General features: G+C 37.8%; 1 protein-coding gene across 2 annotated transcripts in view; it reads left to right on the top strand.

Annotated features, from left to right (window-relative positions):
* The window catches only part of CCDC122 (coiled-coil domain containing 122), a gene marked incomplete at both ends in the record, with an annotated part of 39155 nt that extends 14844 nt beyond the window's left edge, over nt 1–24311 (top strand). For both annotated transcript variants that reach the window (XM_080690348.1, XM_080690349.1), the window contains 3 exons: nt 8465–8863; nt 9841–9957; nt 24162–24311. In XM_080690348.1, coding sequence (XP_080546474.1) covers nt 8465–8863; nt 9841–9957; nt 24162–24311 — 666 coding nt within the window. The remainder of the gene's footprint in view (nt 1–8464; nt 8864–9840; nt 9958–24161) is intronic.
* Nucleotides 24312–27932: the final 3621 nt, after the last annotated feature.

A 27932-nucleotide genomic window follows, 5' to 3' on the forward strand; every position in this document is an offset into this window, starting at 1 on the left:
GCAGCTGTAGAGCTTACTTTCTAATTAGAAGAGGCTAGCAATAAAGAAATAAAGGAAAAGAAGATAATTTCAGAAATTGCTGTAATATAAGGAAAATACTATAGGGTAATGTGTAGAGAGTAATTAGGGAAGCAGGGTGGGTAGTTAATTTATATTTTGATTCAGGGAAAACTGTTTTGAGGGATAATAAAGCTGAATTGTGAAAGACAAACATCAGGGGCAGAGAATTTTAAAGTAGATGGGTCAACAATTATAGATGCCCTTAGGTAGGAAAGAACTAGGCATATTTAACAAACAGAAAGAAGATTGGAAGAGTGGAGAGTAGTAGATGATAGAAAAGTGGATACGGATTAGAGCATGTGTATAGTCTTACAAGAAGGACATTGGATTTTATTAATAAAATAATAATCTTGCTGATCTTGAGCAGAAAAACAGCATGGTATGATTTATGTCTTTAAAACATTCTTCGGGTAGCACGCCAGACCCCTGGAGAAACTGGGCCCAGTACCCTGGGTCCTGGGCGGGACTTGCGCGCGGTACGCAAGCCAGGGCCCGGGTCGTGAGACTCTGGGCCCCGGGCCAGAATGCGCGTAGCACACCAGACCCCTGAAGAAACCGGGCCCAGTACCCTGGGCACACAAGCCGGGGCCCAGGTCGCAGGACTCTGGGACCCAGGCTGAACTGCGCCTAGTACGCCATACCCCTGGAGAAACCAGGCCCAGTACCCTGGATCCCGGGCAGGGGTCGCGCAGGGCACGCCAGCAGGGGCCCGGGTCACGAGAATCTGGGCCCCGGGCCGGAATGCGCATAGCACGCCAGACCCCTGGAGAAACCGGGCCCAGTACCCTGGGTCCCAGGTGGGGGTCACGCGGGGCACGCCAGCTGGGGCCCGGGTCATGGGACCCTGGGCCCCAGGCAGAGTAGTGCGGAGCACTCTGGACCCATGGGGAAACCGACCGGGTCACAGTGCTACTGAGTGCCTGATCCCACTAACTCCTCAAACCACATATACTGTCTTCTCTTATTAAAAAAAAAAGAAAAAGAGAAAGAAAGAAAAATATTGGAGAGGAGTTAAGAAATCCGTTGCGGATGCCAGGACACTGGAGATGCAGACAAAACTTATCTAAATGCACTGGAACTTATGGAAAAATTCCCTGTGAAGGAGAACTGCTGTTTTTCTATTTTGTTAAGAATCTTGGACATCACCTGGAAGGAGAGAGTTTAGCGGAGACCAAGGAGAAAGGCAGTGTTGGAAGAGGTCTCCGCAATGGCGGTGGAGACTTGTATTCAGGAGAAGCAGAAACCGGATCCTACCAACCTTATTTTTTTGGAGAAATTACACCAAATGTCGAATGCTACCATCACGCATGCTTAGGAACACTGGACAACATTCAGAGTGGAAAATGAGCCTGGGAAGGATTTGAAACGGTGGAGGCAGTGGCAATGCCAGTGGCCAATACTCAGGGGAGGCAGAGATCTGATACATTACACCTGGAACCTTTGAAATAATAACCCCAGAGACAGTGATCAGAGCCTGCTGAGGGGTTAGGCCAGTGCCGGGGCCAATGGCCGGCATCGGAGCCTGCCATGAGGCAAGGCCAGTACTGGGGCCTCCGAGGCCAGGATAAGAGCCTGCCGAGGGGTTAGCCCGGTGCCGGGGCCAGCGTCTGGCATCGGAGCCCTCCGTGAGGCACGGCCACTATTGGGGCCTCCAAGGCTGAGATCAGAGCCTGCCAAGGGGTTAGGCCGGTGCCGGGGCCAGCAAGGCCGGGATCGGAGCCTGCCATGAGGCAAGGCCGGTGCTGGGGCCTCCGAGGCCAGGATAAGAGCCTGCCAAGGGGTTAGGCTGGTGCTGGGGCCAATGGCCGACATCAGAGCCTGACAGGAGGCAAAGCCACTACTGGGGCCTCCGAGGCTGGAATCGGAGCCTGCCAAGGGGTTAGGCTGATGCTGGGACCAGCGGCCAGCAGTGGAGCCTGCCATGAGGCAAGGCCAGTGCTGGGGCCTCCGAGGCTGGAATAAGACCCTGCCGAGGGGTTAGGCCAGTGCTGGGGCCAATGGCTGGCATCGGAGCTTTCTGTGAGGCAAGGCCACTACTGAGGCCTCAGAGGCTGGGATTGGAGCCTGCTGAGGGGGTTAGACCGTTGTTGGAACCAGCGAGGCCTGCATCGGAGCCTGCTATGAGGCAAGGCCGGTGCTGGGGCCTCCGAGGCCAGGATTGGAGCCTGCAAAGGGGTTAGGCCAGTGCTGGGGCCAGTGAGGCCAGCATTGGAGCCTGCCATGAGGCAAGGTCGGTACTGGGGCCTCCGAGGCCAGGATAAGAGCCTGCCAAGGGGTAAGGCCGGTGCCGGGGCCAATGGCCGGCATCGGAGCCTTCCATGAGGCAAGGCCGCTACTGAGGCCTCCGAGGCCAGGATTGGAGCCTGCCGAGGGGTTAGGCCGGTGCTGGAGCTAGCAAGGCCGGCATCAGAGCCTGCCATGAGGCAAGACTGGTGCTGGTGCCTCCGAGTCCTGGATAAGAGCCTGCTGAGGGGTTAGGCCGGTGCTGGGGCTAATGGCCGGCATCGGAGCCTGCTGTGAGGCAAAGCCGCTACTGAGGCCTCCGAGGCCGGAATTGGAGCCTGCTGAGGGGTTAGGCCAGTGCTGGGGCCAGCGAGGCCGGCATTGGAGCCTGCCGTGAGACAGGGCCAGTGGTGGGGCCTCTGAGGCCAGGATAAGAGCCTGCCGAGGGGTTAGGCTGGTGCCGGGGCCAGCAGCAGGCATCAGAGCCTTCCGTGAGGCAAGGCCACTACTGGGGCCTCCAAGGCCGAGATCAGAGCCTGCCGAGGGGTTAGGCCGGTGCTGGGGCCAATGGCCAGCATCGGAGCCTGTTGTGAGGCAAGGCCACTACTGAGGCCTCCGAGGCTGGGACTGGAGCCTGCTGAGGGGTTAGACCAGTGCTGGGGCCAGCGAGGCCGGCATCGGAGCCTGCCATGAGGCAAGGCCGGTGCTGGGGCCTCCGAGGCTTGGATTGGAACTTGCCGAGGGCTTAGGCCGGTGCCAGGACCTGCAGCCGGCATCGGAGCCTTCCATGAGGCAAGGCTGCTACTGAGGCCTCCGAGGCCGGAGTGGAGCCTGCCAAGGGGTTAGACCAGGGCTGGGGCCAACGAGGCCATCATTGGAGCCTGCTGTGAGGCAAGGTCGGTGCTGGGACCTCCGAGGCCAGGATCGGAGCCTGCCGAGGGTTTAGGCCGATTCTGGGGCCAACGGCTGGCATTGGAGCCTGACAGGAGGCAAGGCTGCTACTGGGGCCTCCGAGGCTGGGATCGGAGCCTGCCGAGGGGTTAGGCCGGTGCTGGGGCCAGCAAGGCCGGGATCGGAGCCTGCCGAAGGGTTAGGCCGGTGCCGGGGCCAATGGCCGGCATCGGAGCCTGCTGTGAGGCAAGGCCACTACTGCGGCCTCCGAGGCCAGGATCAGAGCCAGCTGAGGGGTTAGGCTGGTGTCAGGGCCAGCGAGATCAGAATCGGGGCCTCCCATGAGGCAAGGCCGCTGCTTGAGCCAGCGAGGTCTGGATCAGTCCACCGGGTAGCCAGGCCACTACTGGGGCCGTCAAGAGTGGGATCGGTACTTGCAACGCGGCATGCACAGAGAAATATTGCAGAAAATAAAAATCAGATGCTTCTCCTAATCAGCAATAACTAGGAGGAAAGGGGCAACAGGAGGAGGTTGAGCTATAGAAAGGGCCCTATAGTGAAGCAACTAATGTGACCAATCAGAGGGTATGGAATAGTGAAGGACTGAGCCTCTTTAAAACGCAGGAGGTACATAAACAAATGTATCAAAGTTAATTGCCAAACAAGCATGGAATCGAGGGAGGGGGAGGGAATGGGATGGGGTCTGGATGAGGGCTGATTGGATGATGTGTGCTTGTATATCCTCTCAAGTCTTGTACTCCAATGTGATTGATATATGACTAAAATGCACCAATTAAAAAAATAAATAAATAAAAAATAAAACATTCTTCGGCCTGATACAAAGAGCCTGATAAGTGAAGATGGACAGGAATGGAAATACAAAGAGTTAGAAGTTAAGCTACACTACTAAGCTTGGTTAGAAGTAAATTTGGTGTTTTATGTTGGAGGCCCATAGTCAGGAAGTAGGTTGTGTGGTTAAAGGAAAGGGAAGGACCAAGAATGATTTCTCATCTTTTGAGTATCCAGGTGGAAAATGGTAATAGTTTAGCAAATCAGAAGAACTATGGGAGGAATATGCTTGGTGTATAAATTAAGCATTTATTTTATGTCCAGTTAAGGTGTTTATTATTTGTCTAAACAAGAATGTCACATGGGTATTTGAAATATCGGAGCTGAAGATAAAAATTTAAGTTCATCAGGATGTTGTATTTTTCACTGTGCTTACCTTTTTATTTTTTTTTTTGTCTCCACCAAAAAAAGAGCTTTTAACATAGTGCCTTTCTCCCAACATTACAAATTTATTTAGAGGATGTCCATACTACAAAGGAAAAAGGATGAAGGATGGCCTTCAGTTAATTTTTTGGAGAATCTATATAATTTAGAGTTATATAGAGATAATAAAGAAAATAAAGAGATTTTATCTTCTGATGTGGTACTGTTAACTATATTTGAGAATTTAGAGTTGTAGTAGAGTTTGGTCCAAAATTTTCATTCTCTCTTGCCATATCATTGAAATGTCCTCCTTTTAGGACACACTTCCACTTCTTGACTCTGAGTTCAGTCATGTGACTAGGTGTGGAGTTAGCAGATGAAATTCTAGAAAAAGCTTTTAAAAAGCTCTTGCACAGTTGAGCTTTGATTCTTTGGCATCTGCAGTCATCATGAGAAGAACATTTCTGGGTTAACCCAATGGAGCATAAGATCTTACAAGCAGCCAAACCCTAGATATTTTTATTCATTAAGTGTATACATTTTTAAATTTCATATGTACTTCTAATTTTAAAAGACATAGTATGCCAGGCATGGTGGTGCATGCTTGTAATCCCAGCACTTGGGAGGCTGAAACAGGAGGATTGCACAAGTTCAAAGCCAGCCTCAGCTACTTAGTGAGGCTCTTAGCAACTTAGTGTGACTCTGTTTCCAAATAAAGTATAAAATAGGTCTGGGAGTATAGCCTGAGGTAGAAAAGCCTCTGGGTTCTGCCCCCAGCACCACAAACAAAAAAAGACATACCTAGATATTGATCTGGTAGTGAGAAATAACAATTACAAATTTTAGGGTCAGGTATTCTTAAATTCAAAATCAGGATTTGACACTTATTACTTGTGTTTCTTTGTTATTTAACATCTCAGAAGCACAGTTTCAGCATCTATACAGTGGATTTATAATGACAACTGTTAAGGCCTTATCAACTCATTTGCACCATTTCTCTCTTCCTCTCGCCATTTACAGGGGTAAACTGGATTTAAAATGTGTTTGGTATTACATAGAACAATTAGATTTTTTCCTTTGTAAACATTGTAGAGAGGAAACTAAATATTTAGCTTCTGGTTTAGGGAACTTAAATATTTCTCCCTAAATGCAATTTTAAAAATAAACATAGGGGATAGGGATGTGTCTCCGTGGCAGAGTACTTGCCTATCATTAGAGACCCTGGGTTTGATTCCCAGCACTGCACATAAACAAAAACAAGCATAACAAGCCCTAGACATTTGAGCAAAGCCAACCAAGATCAGCAGAACCACCTACCCAATCTTCACTGCTCCCAGCCATGTGAACCACCTAGCTAACTCCAGCTGCTCCCAGTCATGTCAGTAATGAACACCTGTTTATTATTATATGTCATTTGACATTTTGTGGTTCTAGCAATAGATAACTAATACAAGGAGAAATAAACCAAGGAAGGTGTGGTAAGCCAGACATGCCAATTAACATAGACCAAACATGTTTGTATCGTTCTACAATGTCAGAATTTACTGAGTAGCATCAGTTGCTAGTCACTGAGTACTCGTGGATCACCTGGTAGTCATAAGTCGGACAATCCCAAGTTCTTTTATTATATTCCAATCTTAATTTATAATACCTATAACACTGAAGTCACATATCACATACATTATACAAACATATATGTGTATATATATATATATATATATATATATATATATATATACATCTTATCTATCTATCTAGTTACCACAAGGGATAAGAAGCAGATAGGAATACAGATTCACTACAGGTACTCAGATAAGATTATGAACCAGCAGAACTTGTTTAGGGTGCAGAGCTGTAATAGTGGATCTGATTCTAGGCCAGGATCCAGACAAGCAGTTTGGAAGTAGGCAACATCAAGCAGGGATTTTTAGCTGTGTGGAAGCCCAGAGACAGAGAGTCAGAAGTTTGTCACTTGTTGATCTTATGACATGTTCACCACATGGATAGAAGATGGGTCTGTGTGTGCTACTGCAACCAGTCATGGGTACTTTTATGGGTATTGGGTGAGGAGATTTCTTCATTCAGTGTTCTGGTATGTTCAATAAGTTCATGGGCCTGTTTCGTTTGGGTTTTTTTTTGATATAGGGTTGATACAGTCATGCATCCATATGCTTCTGATTTAATTCAGTAAGTTTGCAGGGTGTTTAGTGTCTTAGTTACTGGGGATTGAACCCAGGTTCCACCTCCAAGCACTACCCCAGCCCCATGTACCATGTATGTACCTATGTATGTATATATGTATGTATATACAGGTATTGCTATATTGTTGAGGCTGGTCTCAAACCTGTGATCCTCCTCACAGGTGGCCATTTTTATTAGCATGATTAGCTTATCAGTTTGTACCTCATATTCATGCTAGGCAGATGGTGGTTACTTGTACAAACAAAACAAGGTATAGAGTCATGGTACCTCAGCATTTGTTATCAAAATGGAATGATTCATAGAAAACTATTGTTTTACAAAATGGAGTAACTCTGAGTAGGGCACAGCCTTAAAACTGCTGTTCTTTTCATCACAGAGTAACAGAGAGAAGGGCACAGGCTGCTCTCCACAGAGGGAGGACTTAATCTGATTTTGGAAATGATGAATTTGAGATGGCCACTGGTACCTGGATATCAAACTCAAGAGTCACTTATAGTCTGTGAATCATCAGCAAATACATAGCTCAAGATATTAATATGGAGATTAGCCAAAGAGTATATAAAGAACCCTGAGGAAGATTTATATTTGATGGAATCACTCAGATTGAGAAGGAATAATCAGAGATAGCCAAGGAGAATGAGAAAAGAATGGTGGTATACTTTTATTGGTAGGCTGTCACTGGGGGATTGTGGTTCACAGACAGTCTCAGCTATTTAGTGAAGCCCTTCACAACTCAGTGAGATCCTGTTTCAATCAATCAATCAATCAATCAATAAATAAATAAATAAATAGACTAAAAAATAGGGCTGGGAGTGTACCTTGGGATTACAATGCCCCTGGGTTTCATCTCCAGTGCTGCAAAAAAAAAAAAAAGAAAAGAAAAGAAAAGAAAAGCTACTTTTAACAAGGAGGAACCAGTTAGCAGTGCAAAAATGCCCCATGGAGGCAAAGTAGATACCTTTATATTAATTTTACAAATGAAAGGATGGGTAATTAAGTTGGTTATATATGATCATAACTAGTAAGCAGCAATAAGGATAGTGGAGCCTAGTTCTTTTAATTATTAACATGGTGCTTTATCATTATTATCACATTATCTTTCTTGATATCCATAAATGTATTATTTAAATATATTACCTAAGCCATGTGTGGTGGCACACGCTTGTAATCCCAGCATTTGGAAGGCTTAGACAGGAGGATTGTGGTTTGTGGACAGCCTCAGCTACTTTGCAACTCAGCGAGACCCTATTTCAATAAACAAAAAATAACAAATAGGGCTGGGGGTGTAGCTCGGAGGTAGAATGCCCCTGGGTTCCATCCCCAGCACCGCAAAAAAAAAAAAAAAAAATATATATATATATATATATATATATATATCCAAATGATTTTTAACTATTTTTTACACAAAAATGTTTAAAAAAAAATCTGGGCATGGTGGTACACCCTTGTAATCTCAGTACTTGGGAGGCTGAGACAGGAGGATCTCCAGCCCTAGCTACTTTGTGAGGCCCTCTGCCACTTATGAGACCTTGCTTCATTAAATAAAGAATAAAAAATAGGGGTGGATGTATACCTCACAGGTAGAATGCCACTTGTTTCAATCCCTTAGTGCTACAAAAAATATTAAAACAAGATTTAATATTTAGAATTAGATAAACATTAAAAATAAACTATATAACTCAGATCCTTCAAGATTATAAAATGATAGTGTTACACTACTACATTTTCTTCTATAATACATCAAATTTTTCAATATCTGATAAATATGTATTTTATGTTAAGTGATTTTCCCACATGCCGTATGGATCAAAACAATTATTTTCCTCTCATACTAAATATCATGAATTAATAATGATAATGTTGAAATATATTACAGAATGAACTTTGTGAGCTTGAAAAACAAATAGCAGATGTCTCTGCAGAAACCAAAGAAACAGAAAGGCAAATTTATCAGCAAGATTCTGCAATAGAGAACTTCAAGCGTCAGTGTGGAAACCTGGAAACTGATATCAAGTCCTTACATTCAGAAAATGTAAAGCTTAAGTTTGATATAGAAATAGCCCAAGAAGATTTTGAGGAACACATGAACAGATATAATGCATATTATGTAAAAATAAAAGCATATAAAGATCGTTTGGAGGAGGTAGAAAGCAAATGGTCATTTATGACTGAACTTTACGAAAAACGAGATCTTGTTAAAAAACTAAAGGCAATGAAAGAGGAACTTCTCCAAAATTCCCAAAACCCAGGAGGGAACCAAATAACCCAAGTGCAGGTTTGAATTATTATTTACTAGGGCTTTTTTTATTATTCTTTTTGTAAGTACATATATTAAAGTAGTATATTTTTCATTAAGTTAATAAAACACCTATAGCTGTTCTACAATATTCATAAACTGTTTTCATAATTTTAAAAAACATGGATAAGTACATGAGTTATATAACAAATAACCAAAAAGTATAAATTTGTAAAATAAATTTTACAAATCCCTGTGGGTTTATAAAAACATATGGCCACACAAAATCAGAGAACAATCCATATGTTGCAAAAAGTCTATTTCAGAAAAAGTTTAGCCGGGCGTGGTGGCGTATGCTTATAATCCCAGCATTCAGGAGGCTGAGACCCGAGGATCGTGGTTCGCGGACAGCCTCAGCTACTACTTAGTGAGGCCCTCTGCAACTGAGTGAGACCCTGTTTCAAAATAAAGAATAAAAAAATAGGGCAGAGGGTGTAGCTTGGGGTTCGAATGCCCCTGGGTTCCATCCCCACACCTGCAAAAAAAGAAAAGAAAAGAAAAAGGTTGAGGTTCCAGCTTCTATCTTAATAGATTTAATTCAAATTAATTTAGTATGCTTAATGCTGCTTTGCAAACAATCAGAATAATTGCACTTTAAGCATCTTTGTATTTCTCTTAGTATTCTTTGAAGACAGTCGACATTACGTAAGAACTTAAAATATATGCCATTTCTTGTTATAGAATTAAAAGTGTTCCTTGAACTGTTATCAGGCAATTACCACCAAAACTACCCCTTTTATTTCTTATTTTCATTTGTTTGTAGTTCTGCTATCAAATTTAAGTTTTATTTGAGTAACAATTCTTTATCCTGTATATCCATAGAAGCAATATTATAATCCTACTTATCAAAATTAAATTTTAATTTGGCTGGTTTAAGTTATAACAACACAGTTTCTTGAATTTATATTGATCATTTGTTTTTTGACTTAAACATTTCAAATTTTCTAAACATACAGGAAGACATTTCAAAACTCAAGAATAAAATTATAACTATAAAAGGATCTATTGCTGAAAAAACTTGTTTTCTTGAGGAAGAAAAAAAGACACATGAAAAATTGAGAAAGGAAATAGAGGTAAGTCTTTTATCTATATTTTAACATTTTACAATACCATTTCTTAAGCTTATGTTATATTCATAATTTCATACTTTGTTCTCAATTCTCAAAGCAGCTAAAGAACAAAAAACTATTAAATTCAATACATAAATACAGATAATTAATAGATAATTATAGACAGCCCGTTTGTTCAAAGATGTTCAGATACGTGGATATATTCAAACAGTAAGTATTCTGATTTAAGTCTGGCCTAGAATTCTTCTATGGTTTCGTTCCACCATAAACTTGGTGCCTGCTTAATGACTGCAAAACAGGCTATCCAGTAAAAGAGGATGACCATTTTGAGATATCAGAGATTCCTAAAAATCAGTTAAAGGCAATAAAAATTATTGCAATTCTAAACGGCTCTGATTTTATACTTGCAGTTTTCAAGAGTCAAGTTTAAAAATATCCCATATGCAAGATTGAAAATGAGACTAAAATCTTAAAGTTTTATAATGACTTGTAGATTCTTACAGTCATAATTATTTAGATGAATTGAGAACAAATATTGAAAATAGCATGCTGTTAATGACAAATAAAAATAATTTTCACCATTAAAACACTAATTTAGAAAATACAGTGATGCATATTTTAACTTATTTGTGACTAATTTGATACAATAAAGAAGCATCTGATGAATTGAAGATAAAAGCATTCACCTTTACATATTCTTTGCAAAAATGATTTTTATCTTATATCTTATTAGGAATCTAAGTCAGTTTTTTGTTTATTTCTTAGTGGGACTTTTTGTTGTTTGTTTTTCCACTTCCAGTCAACAAGATCTATTTAAGAATGTGAGTATAGGTGGTATAAAAGTAAAAAGATAATTAATGAAATAGAAAAATATTGAGAAATAACACATGTATAAATGATACATATGATAGAAAAAAATTAAATGTTGAAAAAAATTAGATTCTATTTCATGATACAAACATATACATTTGTTCTTCTATTAATATTAAATAAATATAGGATGAAAACAATAATTTTTGTCAGAGAATCAAGCATTTCTTCTAAAAGACAAAAAAAATAGAGCTGGGCGTGGTGGCGCATGCTTGTAATCCCCGCGCTTGGGAGGCAGAGACAGGAGGATCGCGCAGGTTCGAAGCCAGCCGCGCGCGCTGGCTTAGGAGACCCTGTTTCCAAATTTTAAAAAAAATGTAAAAATGAGTCTGGGAGTGTAGCTCGGAGGTAGAAGGGCTTCCAGGAACCCCAGTACCACCAAAAAAACAAACAAAAATAAATAAAAGACAAAAAAATATAAACTTTACAATTAAAAATATTTACTTCAAGAATGTCATAAGTGTTTAGATCATGGAAGTACACAAAAACAGTAGAGACAACTGCTCTAGAAAAGGTAACACATATAAATGATAAGAAAATGTCAAACAAACCAGTATTTTTCATTAGGTAAATGATAAAGACTTATTTTTAAAATATAAATATCTAAAAGAGAATAGAAATATTAACAACCCCATTAACAATAAGAAATTGATCATTGGGCCAGGCATGGTGGCGGAGACAGGAGGATCACGCAGGTTCAAAGCCAGCCGTGCTGACTGAAGAGACCCTGTTTCCAAATAAAAATATAAAAAATAGGTCTGGAAGTGTAGCCTGAAGGTAGAAGGGCTCCCAGGAACCCCAGTACCACAGTCAATCAATCAATCAATAAATAAATAAATAAATAAATAAATAAAAATTGATCATTGGAAGCCACTATTTAGTCATCAAATTGTTAGGACAGTTATCAATATTGTAGGTGTAGAGCATATAAATTTTACCCCACAATTGGTGTGAGTATAAATTACTAAAACCATTTTAGTAAGATTTTTGAGATTATTTAGTAATTTTCATATGTTAATTTATTTTGCCAAAGTATAATTGACAGAAGAATAAGCACACAAATTTTAAATGCTTGGTTTGGTTATTTTTATTAATATATACTTACATACGGGTTACCATCACCTTGATCAGGAAATGATCTTTCTTGAGCCGGGTGTTGTGGCACAAGCTTGTAATCCCCGTGCTTGGGAGGCTGAGACAGGAGGATTGCACAGGTTTGAAGCCAGCCTCAGCTACTTAGTGATGCTCTCAGAAACTTAGTGAGACCTTGTTTCCAAATAAAGTGTAAATAGGTTTGGGAGTATAAAAAGCCGGAGGTATAAAAATCCTGGTTCCACCCCGAGTACCACCACAAAAAAAGAAAGAAAAGGAAAGGAAAGAAAGAAAGAAAGGATCTTTCTTGATCAGTGAACTTAATGGACATGCCGGCATGTCCAGAAAGTTCTCTTGTGCCCCTTACATCAGGCAACTGCAATTTCATCAGCTTATTTTTAAAAACAGTTTTATTGAGAAATAATTCACATATGAGACAACTTACCATTTAAAGTATTTAATCCCATAGCTTTTAATATATTCACAAATATATGCAGCCATCACTGAAGGTAATTTTAGAAATTTTCTTCACTTCAGACAGAAACCCACACTCTTTAGTTATAGCTTTTCTTTGTCCTTTCTTACCTGTATTTTTGTTCCCCCATGTTCTTTCTTCCTTCCTGATGTTCTGATTTCTTTTCAAAAAAAAATGTTGTTTCTCTTTAGAAAACTTCCAAATGCATTCTTGTTGGGTAGACAGGGTTACTAGTGACAAATTCTTTTATTTATTTATCTTACTTTTTAACGTGGCAATGTCTTGATTTCCCCTTCATTTCTGAAGAATGTTTTCACTGCATAGAGAATTGTGGGTTGGCAGTTCTTTCCACAATTGAAAAATGTTGTGCCATTTTTTTCTGGCCTCCGTGATTTCTGATGAGAAATCTGCTGTCATTTGGATTGCTTTTCCCAAAGAGGTATTTCTTTGTTGTACTCTTCAAGATTTTCTTGTCTTTAGTTTTCACAAGTTTTACTATGATTTGGCATTTAGATTTATTTAGATTTATCCTATTTGGAGTTCTCTCATCTTAATTCTATAGATTTGGAATTTTTCAGCCATTATTTATTTGAATATTTTTTTCAGTTTTTCTTTCTCCTTTCCTTGTAGGACTCTACTGACTCAAATGTTAGGTCTTTTGGAATAGCCTTATGTGCCCTTGAGGCTCTATTCATTTGTTTTTTTAATCAATTTTCTCTTTGTTGCTCAAATTGAGTAATTTTAGTTCTTTCTGGTTTATTTATTATTTCCTTTGTTTCCTCTAGCTACTGTTGAAATCTATGGAATTTTTCATGTTGGTTATTGTATGTGTTAGTTCATCAGCTTTCATGTTGTTCTTCTCTTTATTTTCTGTTAGCCAACACTTTCTATTATTTTTCCATTTCTTTCAGTATGTTTGTAATTGCTTGTTGAAGCATGTTTATGATGACTGGTCTGAAATGCTTACAGATAATTGTAACTCCTCTGTTATCCTGGTGCTGCTGCTCATTGCTGTTTCTTATTCAGTTTGAGATTGATCAGTTTTTTTGTTTGTTTGTTTTGTTGTTGTTGTTGTTGTTGTTGTTTGTATGATGAATGGTTTTCTATTTAAATCTGGGCATGGTGGGTATTATGTTTTAGGATTCTGGATCTTCATTGTTGCTAGGTGGTAGTTGAAATCCAGATCCTCCTATTAGTCTCCACTGACACTCATGGAAGGGGATGGGCTTCTTGTTAGTACTGGACAGGGAGGAATTTTGGCTGACCTCTAGGCTTCTGGATTAAAGGGAGAGGGACAACTTAACTGTACCCTAATAGCCCACACGGACACTTGTGTAGACATGGCCTTGTTACCACTAAGTAATGGTGAAAGTCAGGATCCCACTAGACTTCCTCTGACATTACCCCTGCAAGGAGAACTATGACTCATTCCTCAGATGGATTCCACTTATACCACAGCATGTGGCTTGCTACTTCTCAGAGGGGACTGAAACCCCTGACTCCCCAGTTAACCCCAGCAGGGGATTGGAACACTTTATAACAGTAAGCAGTGATAGAAGTATAGACTTTCCAGTGAGCCTTTGCTCACTGGTTATAGAAAGGCCACAGTTTTTTGTTTTTCCCTGTGGCATTTGACTTCAAATTAGAGGAGTTACTGCCTAGAACTTTTTTTGATTTGCTAAACTGCCATTTTTCTCATCTTTTTCTAGAGAGATCAGGCTTTTATTGTGACTTTTTTCCTACATTTTTTGGCATGTCCAGATTACTATCTTCTTCAGAATCTTCTCTGGAACATATGAGGGAAAAGAAAAACCCACTTCACTTGTTGGGTTCTGTTATCTCTAGCCAATTTTCTTTGTTTTTTCTAGCTTTCAGAAGCTTCTGATATTTTATGTTATATCTAGCATTTTTAGTTTTATTTATTAGGAAGAATAAGTACATGAAGTACATCTCTATTTTGCCCAAAGCAACTAAATTGGTATTTTAATAGATGAAGTGTGCTATACATGAACACTAATGGTAGATTTTGATGAATTGTCTCTGAGGTTAAAACTTCCATTTTTAAATGTTTTCATAAAAAACCTTCCTGCCCTGAAATTTAATAACATTTTAGGATTTCTTAATAGGAATACCTCTGTTAAAATTACTTTGTGCTTTTAATTTTAGTTTTATTGCTTCTAAAACATTTTAAAGTAGCCCCCAATTGTATCACAGTATTATAATAAGCATATGAAAATTTTAAAAGTAAAGATTCTTCATAAAATTATATAACTGAAGGATAAGTACAGTCATATTATTGTCTTAAGAACATTGCATTTTTTTCAACAATTATAATAACTGCTTGAGGTGCATTGGTAACTGATATGAATAACTACTTCTCAAAATGGCCAGTTTTTCTTTTTTTTTCTTTCCCTTTGGTCCTAGGGACTGAGCCCAGGGACATTTTACCTCAAGCTATACCCCAGACCTATTTTATTTTTATTTTGAAATGGTCTTACAAAGTTGTGGAGCACCTCACTAAGTTGCTAAGGCTGGTCTCAAACCTATGATCCTCCTATCTTAGCCTCTCAAGTATTGGGATTACAGGCATATACTACAATGCCTGATTAAAAATTTGTTTTTTTAAGAGGATGAATTCAAATAACAGAAATTTTTATTATCTATTCTACTTTTATAATCCTGGGGATTGAACCCAGGGTCATTCTACTCTGAGCTACACTCCCAGTCCTATTTTTTATTCTTTATTTGAAAAAGGGTCTCACTAAGTTGTGGAGGGTCTCACTAAGTAGTTGAGAATGGTTGCAAACCTGTGATCCTCTTGTCTCAGCCTCTCAAGTACTGGGATTATAAGTGTGTGCCACCATGCCCAGCTTTTCTGTTCCTTCTAAATAGCCGTGTACCTGGCATAGTTCAAAGACCATCTTTTGCCTAGACTGCAGCATTCTTTTGTTCTAATCTTTAATGCTTTCAGATATACATATATTTTGTGAATTACATATTTTTGTTTAGGAACAGAAATAATGAAAATGGTATTTGAATTTCAATGTTTTTTCATCATAGAAATATTTTTCATATTTCTATGCTTTACCCAAATGAAAAAAAAATTATTTCCCAATATTTATCCCAAAATGTCTTTTTCCCCCCTGCCTATTGTCTGTCATTTTATATTCTGGAAGAAGGGAACTAAAGATAAGAGAGAAGAGAATAAAGATTAGCTATGAGTCATTGAGAAAAAATTGGGGAAGCAAAAATACAAGTATACAAATACAAAGCTTCAAATACAAAGCATTAAGCAACAATCAGTGATTTTTAGTTCAAAGTAAAATAAAAAGCATTATTTGCCAAATCCAGAAGAAGACTGGCGCGGTTCAGATGTTTTTAGCAAATGATGAGTGCTGCAAGCAGTATTTTGTGATAACAGACATTGTGTAAAGCTTTGATGGCTTACTTTTTCCTAAATTTTGTACAGTCTGAGCCTAAAAACTTAAAAGGATGGAGAAAAATGGTGCACTTTCTGAGCTACTAAAGGTCATGAACAAAACTTATATAACTTGGAATAATACAACATGTAGCTGTACAACTGACAAATGTATCCATGTATTGATGTCAGCAACAGAAATGATTACATAGCTAAAGTTACCCTAAAAGAAAAACCCAGAAAAGCAAAGGAAAAATGTTGACAATGGGGTGCAAGATGGTGGAGGCATGCATGCACACATCACCCAATTAGCCCTTACCCAATTCCTGCCCCATTCCCTCCCCCTCCCTCCTTCTCATGTTTGGCTAAGTGATTGACTGTGACATGTTTGTTAATGTACATCATCTACATTAGAGAATTTCTCTCTTCCTCCCTCCCATCCCCTCAGTTAGGTTACCTTATTTGCTCATCTATAGTATCTTCTTCATCTAGAGTCCCTCCTATGATCCATTTTCTCATTAGCTTTTGCATATTAGGAAGAGCATCCAATTTTTTATTTTTTGTGACTGACTAATCCCACTTAGCATAATGTTCTCCAGTTCCGTCCATTTCCCTGTATGTGATGTAATTGTGTTTTTCTTTATGGCTGAGTAAAATTCCATTTTGTACATATCCCATAATTTTGTAATCCATTCATCTGTTTTTTAACTTTTTATTAGTGCATTATAGTTATAAATCTTAATGGTCAAGATGGTGGAGGCATACATGCATACATCACCCAATTAGCCCTTATTTGCTCATCTATAGTACCTTCTTCTACTTTGATATGTTTGTTAAGTACAAACATATCAATGTCAATCACTAAGCCAGACATGAGAAGGCACAAGGGGGAGAAAATGGGGTGGGAATTGGGTAAGGGCTAATTGGGAATCTATTTTGTGAAATAGAAAGAAACAGGACTCTCCCAAATACATTCTTTGAAGCCAATATCACATTAATACCAAAACCAAATAAAGATAGCTCAAGGAAGGAAAAATACAGGACAATATCACTGATGAACTTGGATGCAAAACTGCTAAACAAAATACCAGCAAACACATATTCAAAACCGCATCAAGAAAATCATACACAATGACCAAGTAGGGTTCATCTCAGAGATGCAAGACTGGTTTGACATATGAAAATCAGTCCATGTAATTCATCACATAAACAGGAGCAGAGACAAAAATCACATGATATCTCAATAGATGCTGAAAAGCATTTGACAAAATCCTACATCCATTTATGCTAAAAGCTAAGTGAGATTAGTCAGTCACAAAAAATAAGAAATCTGATGCTCTTCCTAATATGTGGAAGCTAGGGAGAAAATGGGTCATAGGATGAACTCTAGATGAAGATATACATCATGAACATTAGAGAATTTCCCTCATCCTCCCTCCCATCCCCTCAGGTCACCTTATTTGCTCATCTATAGTACTTCCTCCTTCATCATCTAGAGTTCCTCCTATGGCCCATTTTCTCCCTAGCTTTTGCATAGTAGGGAGAACATCCAATTTCTTATTTCTTGTGATGGACTAATCTCACAGCATAATGTTCTACAGTTTTATTCATTTCCCTATAAATTATGTAATTGTGTTTTTCTTTATGACTGAGTAGAATTCCATTGTGTACATATCCCATAATTTTGTAATCCATTCATCTGTTTAGGGACATCTCGGTTGATTCCATAGTTTGGCAATTGTGAATTGTGTAGCTATGAACATAGATGTGCATGAATTAGTTTGGTAGTTTGGTTTTCATTCTTTTTGGTAGATACCTAGAAGTGGTATTGCAGGATCATAGGGTAGGTTTGTTCTCTTTCTTCTGAGGATCCTCCATACTGTTTTCCAAAGTGGTTGCAATAATTTGCAATCCCACCAACAATGTTTTAGAGTTCCCACTTCTCCACATCCTTGGCAGCATTTGTTGTTGTGTGTGTTTTGAATGATTTCCATTCTAGTTGGAGTTAAGTGAAATTTCAGGGTAGTTTTGATTTGTATCTCTCTGATTGCTAATGATGTTGAAAATTTTCTCATGCATTTATTGGCATTTTAATTTCTTCTTTCATTAAGTATCTATTTAATTCCCTTACCCATTTTTTTTATTTGATTATTTGTTTTCTTAGTACTGAGTTTCTTGAGTTCTCTATATATTCTAGGTATTCGTCCTCTATCCGAGGAGTATGTGGCAAAAATCTTCTCCCATTCTGTTGACTTTTGGTTGAGGTTCTTGTCAGTTTCCTTTGCTGTTTAGAAGCTCTTCAGTTTCATGCAATCCCACGTATTGATCTTCCTTTTTGTTTCTTGTGCATTTGTGGTCTTGTTGAGAAGTTTTGACCTGTTCCTATGTTTTGCAGTGTTAGACCCATGCCCTCTTAAAGGAGCCTCAAGGTCTCTGGTCTAATTTCAAAGTCTTTGATCCATCTTAAATTGACTTTTGTGCAGGGTGAGAAAGTGGGGTTTATTTCCATTTTTCTGCATATGGTTAACCAGTTTTGCCAACACCATTTGTTGAACAGGCTTTCTTGTGTGTGTGTGTGTGTGTGTGTGTGTGTGTGTGTGTGTGGTACTGGGGGAAAGAACTTAGGGGCTTTCTACCTCTGGGCTATACCCCCAGCCCTATTTTTATAATTTATTTGGAAACAGGGTCTTACTAAGTGGATGAGAGCCTCACTAAGTAGCTGAGGCTGGCTTCATACCTGAGCAACCCTCCTATCTCAGCCTCCCAAGTGCTGGGATTACAAGCATGTGCCACCATGCCCAGCCAGGCTATCTTTTTTCCAGAGTGTTTTTGGCCCCTTTATAAAAAATTAATTGGCTGTAAGTGTGTGGATTTGTTTCCTCTTCTATTCTCCATTGGTCTGTGTATCTGTTTTTGTGCTAGTACCATGCTGTTTTATTACTATGGCTTTGTATTATAGTTTAAAGTCAGGTATTGTGATTCTTCCTGCATGTTTTTTGTTGCTGAGAATTACTTTGGCTATTCTTGTTGTTGTTGTTGTTGTTGTTGTTGTTGTTGTTGCAAAAGAATTTAAGAACTTATTTTTCTATGTCTGTAAAGAATGACCTTGGTATTTTAATGAATATTGCGTTGAATCTGTAGATCACTTTTGGAAATATGGCCATTTTGATGATATTTATTCTGCCTATCCATGAACATGAAAGATCTTTCCATCTTCTGAGGTCTTCTTCAATTTCTTTTTTCAATGTTTTATAATTTTCTTTGTAGAGGTCTTTTATCTCCTTGGTTAAATTTATTCCTAAGTATTTTATTTTTTTCTGAAACACTTTATATAGATTATCTATTATTTTATTTTATTTTATTTTACTTATGAACTGGGGTTTGAATCCAAGGGCCTTCTGCTTCTAAGCTATACCCCCAGCCCTATTTTATCTTTATATTGATACAGATCTCACTAAGTTATAGAGGGCTTTGCTTAGTTGCAGAGGCTGCCAATGAACCTGCCATTTTGTCATAGCTTCCCAAGTTCTAGGATTACAGGCATATACCATCACTTTTAGCAGCTATCTTATTTAAATCCTTATAACATAAATTATAGAAGTTCAGAAATTTTAATAGTGTGTATGAGATACAGTTAATGTTATATGACAGAGCTGAATATGAGTTCAGGTATGTTGGATTTTATTTACCTAAAATTTATTTGAAAATATTTCTTATTTCTAAGAATAGATTCTCCTTAATAAAATTTAAATTTTAAAGAAAATACAAAAAGTTCCTCTGAATCTACCTCCTATCCCATTGTTCTTTCTTATCACTCTCACCTCTTACTAGCAGTACACATATGTATACACACACGCACACACACACACACACACACACACACACACACACACACAACTTCCCCGTGAGAGGGAGAACTAATTTACTTATTCAACAGTACATTACAGATTTTTCAAATTAGTACATATTGGCCTACCATAAAGTCTTCCAGATCACAAATGACAGGATCTCATCCTTTTTATGGATGAATAATATTTCATTGTAGAATTGGGTAAGGGCTAATTGGGTGATGTGTACATGTATGTCTCCAGCATCTTCTATCCCTGTAAGATGCATGAATACAATGCACCAATAAAAAATTTAAAATATAATATTTCATGTGTATATATAATTTATTTTCTTTATCAATTTATATGTTGATGGGCATTTAACTTAGTTCTCTATCGTGGCTATTGTAAATAACAACTAGAGAAACTTTTTAAAATACATATAAGTATAGTTCTAGCTAAACAAACAAAAGAAGAAATCATATGTAACAACAAAAAATACTTGATTAACCTAAAATAAGGTGGAAAATGAAGAAAACAAAAAATTAAAAGAAAAGAAAATAATAAAAGATACATTATGATGGCAGACTTAAACCCCAAAATGTAAATAATTACATTAAATGTAAATGGGCTAGACACTTCAATTAGAAGGAAGAAATTATGATCCTGTATTAAAATAAACTAAGTTGCAAGCATAACCTCTTCAAAAAAATACAATTTTCAACACAGACTGACTATGAGCACATTAATCTTAAGAAAACTGATGTGGCAACATTAATTGCAAGCCAATTTCAGGATATGGACTAAGAGAGGATCAACGAATTCATCAAAGCAAAATTAACAGTTCTTCATGAGTATTCAACTAACATAGATTCTAAAAATATGCAGGCAAAAATAACAGAAATAATAAGAAAAAGAGACAGATCTACACATCTATGATCCTATTAGAGATCTTAACTTTTTTGAGTAATTGGTAGTACAAAAAATGAGGAAGCCCATAGATAGAATAATTGAATACTTTATCAATGTAACCTAATTAACATTTATAAAACACACTGTCTATTCACAATTGATTACATTTTACTGTCCAATGAAAATGGAACAGTAATGAAGTTAGACAATATACTATGTGTTAGTTGAAAGGTTTTTCACAGCAGTATTTTGAAATTCTTAGGTTGTGTCTGTTGTAGTGTCTCTGCCATTTCAACATAATTGGTCTCTTTTGCAATCATGTATGTTTTATGTTATGCATTTAACAAATATTCTATGAAGGAGTCCATAGTTTTTACTATACTGTCAAAAGGATCCATCGCATATTCCGGATATAGAGCCCTGAGCTAACTGAAGAGCTGAAGAGCAGGGAAAGAGACAGAGACAGAAAGAAGACTGAGCATACAGCCTAATCTGGGGCCTAGGGGGAAGGAAAGCAGAGGGTTAAAGAGAAGCAGGCCAGGCTGGACGCTGAGTCTGAAGACCTCAGAAACCAAGAATCTTGGTTCCCTATAGCCTTCTTAGGCTATAAACATGATTTTGGCAAATCAATTATTTTGGTACATTTGGGGATTAGTATTTTGATAACTTGAACCTTCTTTGAATTGACCTAAAACCACCTTTAGACTTGAGAGAGCACTCTAAAATACATATAATAATAAACAGATAATTTACCAGCCTTGTTATCCTATCATTGTATTGGTTCATTTAAAAATAGGTGTTTTACCTCCAAAGCTCAGGAAATTAAAGCAAGAATAAACAAGTGGGATAACATCAAACTAAAAAGTTTCTTCTCATCAAAGGAAACTATCAATAACCTAAAGAGGAAGCCTACAGAATGGGAAAGGATCTTTACCAGCCACCACTCTGATAGGGGGCTAATATCCAGAGTATACAAAGAGCTCAAAAGACTCTACACTAGCAAAACAAACAACCCAATCAAGAAATGGGCAAATGAACTAAATAGACACTTCACAAAAGAAGAGATACAAAGGGCTAATAGATACATGAAAAGATGTTCTTCATCACTGGCCATCAGGGAGATGCAAATCAAAACTACACTGAGATTCCATCTAACCCCAGTCAGAGTAGCAAGCATAAAGAAATCAAATAACAACAAATGCTGGCGAGGATGCGGGGAAAGAGGAACTCTTTTACACTGTTGGTGGGAATGCAAACTAGTTCAGCCACTATGGAGATCTGTGTGGAGATTCCTAAGAAAGGTGGGAATAGATCCACCATCTGATCCAGCTATACCACTCCTAGGTATCTTTCCAAAGGGGTTGAATTCAGAGAACTACAGCAACATATGCATACCTATGTTCATAGCAGCACAATTTGTAATAGCCAAAATATGGAACCAACCCAGATCACCATCAACAGATGAATGGATAGCAAAACTGTGGGAAATACACACAATGGAATTCTATTCAGCCATAAAGAAGAACAAAATTATATCATTTGCAAGAAGATGGAAAGCCCTGGAGAACATTAAGTGAGATCAGCCAAGCACAGAAGAAGAAGATACATATGTTTCCTCTAATATGCCCAAACTAGGAAACACAAAGAATACCAGTGGGACTCCAGATATTGAAGGGGAAATATTAGCTAAGTTTGGATGGTAAGATAGGAGAGGAGGAAGGCCGGTCTTGATTAATGAGGGTCTACACCTGAACATGTGTAAAATTATGAATAAGACATGGTTAACCTGGACAACCATTGGTGGGAGGGGGGAAGGGAAAATGGGGGCGGGGGGGAGAGGGCACCAAATATAGTGTAAATGTATACTATTTATGTTCAATAAAAAAATTGTTATAAAAAAATAGGTGTTTTACTCTAATGAGATACCATTTCACATCTAAAAGTATGGCCATGATAAAAAAATACAAATAATTAGTATTTCTGAGAATGTGAAGAAATTAGAACACTGACACATTACTATGAGAATGTAAATTGGTACAGTCATTTTGGAAAACAGTCTGGCAGTTATTCAAATGGTTAAATGAGTTATCATATGACTTACTAAATTCACTCCTAAGTGTATACCCAAGAATGGTGAAAATATATGTTCATACAAATTCTTGCATGTGAATGTTCAGAATGTTCATAGCAGCATGACTCATAATACTTGAAGAGTAGAAACAACTCAGATGTCAATCAGCTGATGAAATGGATAAATAAAATGTGGTATATCATGCAATAGGCTATTGTTTGAAAATAAGAAGAAATGAAATATTGACATATGCTACACTATAGAAGACTCTTAAAAACATTGTGCTAAGTGAGAAAAGCCTGTCACAAAGACAACATATCATATGATTCCATAAATGTGAAATGTCCAGAATAGGTAGATACATACAAAGAGAAGTAGGCTAGTGGTTGCCTAGTACCTGGAAGGGAAGATTGTGTGAAGGTGGGAGTGGGGAGTTACTGCTCATGAATACTGGGTTACTTTGGAGAATAATGCAAATGCTAAAAACACTTAATTGTATAAATCTAAAGGATGGAGTATATGGTATATAATTACATTTCAATAAAGTTGTTCCCAAAAGATGGCTCCTCTGTGTAGCCAACACCTGTGTCTGAAATTTTGACTTTTCTGTTTTCTTATGACCAGACACCAAAACCTTTGTGATCTGCACTGTGATTCATTGACTTAAAGTGTCTTCTTGTCTAGCTCAGCATAAATATTGATTTATTTCATAGAAGGTGAATAGACTACATTATTTCTTAGATCTTTTTAGATGTATATGTATGCTGTGTTTCAGTAAACTATTTGATACCACTAGATACAGGAATTGGAGCCATTTTTTCTTCACTGTCAATAAAAGAAGAACTTTAGGCAAATTAAATTTAGCAGAATTTAATAGAGCAAAGAACAATTTGCGAATTGGGTGGTCCTCAGAACCAGAAGAGGTTCAAAGTTCCTTTATACAATGTGAGCAGGTTTCATTTATGGTTAGAAAATGGAAATTAGGTACAGAAACAGCTTGACTGGTTACAGCTCAGCATTCACCCTATTTGAACATGGTCTGATTAGCTGGCTGCCTGTGATTGACTGAAGCTGGACTATTGGGACTGGCTGAGACACAGCTTTGTGTTACAAAAGTATACTCTTAGGTTTTCAGTTACTTTATATACTAAGTTGCAGCTCACTACACAAGACTCAAAGCAAGAAGGCCAAATTTATCTTAACACTGGGTAACTGGATTGGTAAGTAGAAAATATTCTGCTATCCATAAAACTTTGGTCAAATGTTCTTTGATCTTTGGCTTATTCATGCAAAAATGAGGAGGATAATACCCTCACTATAATGTGTTATAGGAATTTAATTATATGTAGATATCTCTCAGCACAGCATCTAACTTGTAATGTGTTTGATAAATAGTTATAATACAATTACAGTTTATATTTATTATCATTTTTACTTACAATGTAGTTTCTAATCAAGTGCTTCTCTCCTTAATCAAAATATCCTTTATGGCTACTGACTATTTTTTATAAACCCTGATGACGTGAACTGTTCTTTTAATAGGTACAACATAAGAGATTTGATGCAATTCTAAAGCGTTTGCATTGTCAGGTGAGCAAACTTCAGTCAAATAGAAGACAATGGCAGTGGAACATTCAGCAACTGGAAAAAACTGCAGCAGAACTAAGAAAATGCATTGGAGCGAACAAATAGCATTGCCATAGGGTAAGAAGGAACACAGACTATGGCAACAAAATTGTGGAATAGAATATTAAGAAAGTACTTTAGAGTCTTAACAACCAGAATCCACTGTCACAGGCTTATCTTAATGACAAATATATTTTCTTTCTCTCTTTTTTTAAAAATCAGTTTTCCATTGGTTGAAGTACCTCCCAACCCTACAGTGGATAGCACTAGATAGACAATAACAGTGTGTACAAAAATTAGAGAAAGAGTCAGAAAATTTCAAGTATGTAGGCTATATTTTACTCATGAATGCCTGTGTATGACAAATGTTGTATTCACTACTCTTAAGTAAAAATTTAGAAGAAAATAAACAGTTGAATTTTCAATGATTTAAATTGTTGAGATATTAAAAATTGTTGTCTGTTTCAAACTTTTTATTAGGTCTTGTTTTTTGTACAGGTGCCTTCATAGTTGCCCATAAATATTAACATTCATAGTAATATATAGTCAATGCTTCACATATTTCACTCAGTTTTCTCTTTTATCCTGAAGGTAGCAATCATTTTTCTTTGTTACTAAATAACATATTTTAGAATGTTGCAGTGCATAAATTTTTTTGCTCACTTTTCTGTCTATAGATTCTTTATTCCTTTTCTGTGACTAAATTAAAGTTACAACATCATGTGCAAACATACAAGCAAGTTCTTGAAAGAAATGTTAATCGGCATAGAATAATTTTTTTTTCATTTAAAGGCAAATAATTTATTGTCCCTGGCAATAAACCAAATATTAGCTTGTCCTATTTTGAGATAAAAATGTTCCATTTTCTGGTTCCATTAATCAAATACTTAGAAACAAAACAAAACATTAATAATTAATGATAAAATTTCAAAATATTCACTTGTAGGATTAAATGATTTCAAAGCAACACCATCAGAAAGATATTTTAAATCCCTTTTCTCCTCACCTTTCTGTGTGCCTGTGATTCAGTAAGAGCATAGTTGATATAAAACCTGATATTAATAATCTCATTATGTCTGACATTAATAGTCTTATCATGGCTTAGCATGGCTTACTATGGTTAACACTTCAAATGGCTTATCCTATAACATAATCAGCTTTTGTCCATGAATCAGAAACAGCTACAAATGAAAATAGTTAAACATACAGATTGTGGGTGTATGCTCAGCTGGAGACAAGACTGAACCAGATGCTGCTTATATAAAGATATTTTAATATAACTTGTGTTAGAAGTTCTTATACTTCATAGTTTTAGCTACAGCTTATTTAAAAATTCTGGGCTTTCTAAACATTTTAAATTTGTAATGGGATTCAAAATTCTTATACATGATACCTGACACCGTGAGTTTATTATTTCAGGAAAAGGACAGTGTGGAAGAATTGACTGTGATAGGTGGACAGTTCTGAAAGACCAAAGAGGCAGGCAGATCCTGGATTGCACAGTGCATGTTATTGGGTGCTTAAGCATTATCAGGAGTGGTAGCAAGACCAGTGGATTTCTGCAACATGGGTCATAGGGAAGGGGCTTAAAAATAGTGCCTTTCATATGAAGGAGTAATGTTCCCTAATTTAGACAGCAAACGTAAAAGTTGTCAGGTGTATTTCTTGTGCTGATGTTTCCAATCCACATAAACACTCTAAATTTTTTAATCTATAGTGTGCTGGGAAACTATGTGGGGACAATAAGCCAGGGTTTTCCAGAAGCAATTTTGGCAGTTACTACTCAACATGTTGGTAGGTCATACTGGATCCTTGCAGTTATATGTTTAAAAGTTCACTTTTAAGTTAAGATATAAGCCAAATAGATCTAGTCTGCTGCAGATAACTATATAACAAAGATATATATTGGTATTAGTGAACTGCACCCCCAGCTATCATCATCATTATTAATTATTATTTAATATCAAAACAGTGTCTTGCTAAGTTGCTGAGGATCTTGCTAGGTTGATGAGGCTGACCTTGAATCTGCAGACCTCCTGTCCAGCCTCCCAAGTACTAAGATTATAGGCATGCACCATCATGTTCTACATAACATGCCATATTTGAGAAAGGTAATGTTCAATGTATTTTAAAAATACTCTTCACAGTAATATATGAACCTATTAAAAATATTATGACAGTTATATTATGTGAAAGGAAATTTTTGTTCTAAGTTGAAAGGTATTCCAGATAATGGAGGCTTTCAAATTAATTTTGAAAAAATTAAAGGAGTACTAAATTTGAGATAACCTCAAGACTGATGATTTAGTAGCTATGATATTTCCACATAGCTATAAAGTCTAAAGTAAAAAAAATGAAGTTATTTTTATTTCCTTTTGTGTGTGTGTGGGTCTGGGGATGGAACCCAGGGGCATTTGACCTCTGAGCTATACTCCCTGCCCTATTTTTTATTCTTTATTTTGAAACAGGGTCTCAACTAATATGTGGAAGACCTCACTAAGTAGCTGAGGCTGTCCAGGAACCATGATCCTCTGGTCTCAGCCTCCCGAATGCTGGGATTACAAGCGTTTGCCACCACACCCGGCTTATTTTTATTTCTATAACTGATCTTAGCTTAGAATCTTAGCTCTTCTAAGCTTAGTCTTCTTTAGACTCTTTTCTGTTACTACAACAGAATACCTGAGGCCAAGTACTTATAAAGAAAAGTTTATTTAGCTCACAGCTTTGGAGGCTAAAAACTCAAACATAGCAACAGTTCTGGCAAATACCCCTTGCTACATCACTGCCTTGTGGATGTCATCATGGTGGGAGCTTATGCAGGAGTGACAGATGACTATGTAAAACAGGAAACCAAGTTTCCTCTGGGGACTAATTAGAGTCCAAGGAGACCTTCCTCTAGGCCCAGCCTTTTATAAGGACCTACCATATCAGAACTGCAACACTGAGAACCAGTGTAACACATGAACTCTCAAATTATATTCAAACCATCACATAGCCTTTTCCACACATTTTTCTGGCTTACAATTTGGTCTCTTTTGGGTAAGCACTCAGTTCATAATTCTTACCCCATTTTCTCCTTCTAGAAAATGGTCTGAACTCCTGGGAAACTTAAATTGTTTTGTCATTCAGGGTAGGACTCTGATCTAAGAGCCATTTTCTGACCCCACTGGCCCCTGCAGGAAGGTACTCCATTCTTGCTCATCATCTTTTGTCTGTGCTGTATCTGCAGTTGCTTTTTCTTTTTTTTTTTAACAATTTTTTATTGAACATAAGTAGTATACATTTATACTATATTTGGTGCCCTCTCCCTCCTGCCTCCTTTCCCCCCCCCACCAATGGTTATCCAGGTTAACCATGTCTTATTCATAATTTTACACATGTTCAGATGTAGAACCTCATTAATACAGATCGGCCTTTCTCCTCTCCTATCTTTCCATTAAAACTTAGCTAGTATTTCCCCTCTAATATCTGGGGTCCTACTGGTATCCTTTGTGTTTTCTAGTTTGGGCATATTAGAGGAAACATGTGTATCTTCTCCTTCTGTGCTTGGCTGATCTCACTTAACATGATGCTCTCCAGGGCTTTCCATCTTCTTGCAAATGATATAATTTTGTTCTTCTTTATGGCTGAATAGAATTCCATTGTGTGTATTTCCCACAGTTTTGTTATCCATTCATCTGTTGATGG

Source organism: Muscardinus avellanarius, assembly GCF_963383645.1.
Source record: "Muscardinus avellanarius genome assembly, chromosome: 2".
NCBI lineage: Eukaryota > Metazoa > Chordata > Mammalia > Rodentia > Gliridae > Muscardinus > Muscardinus avellanarius.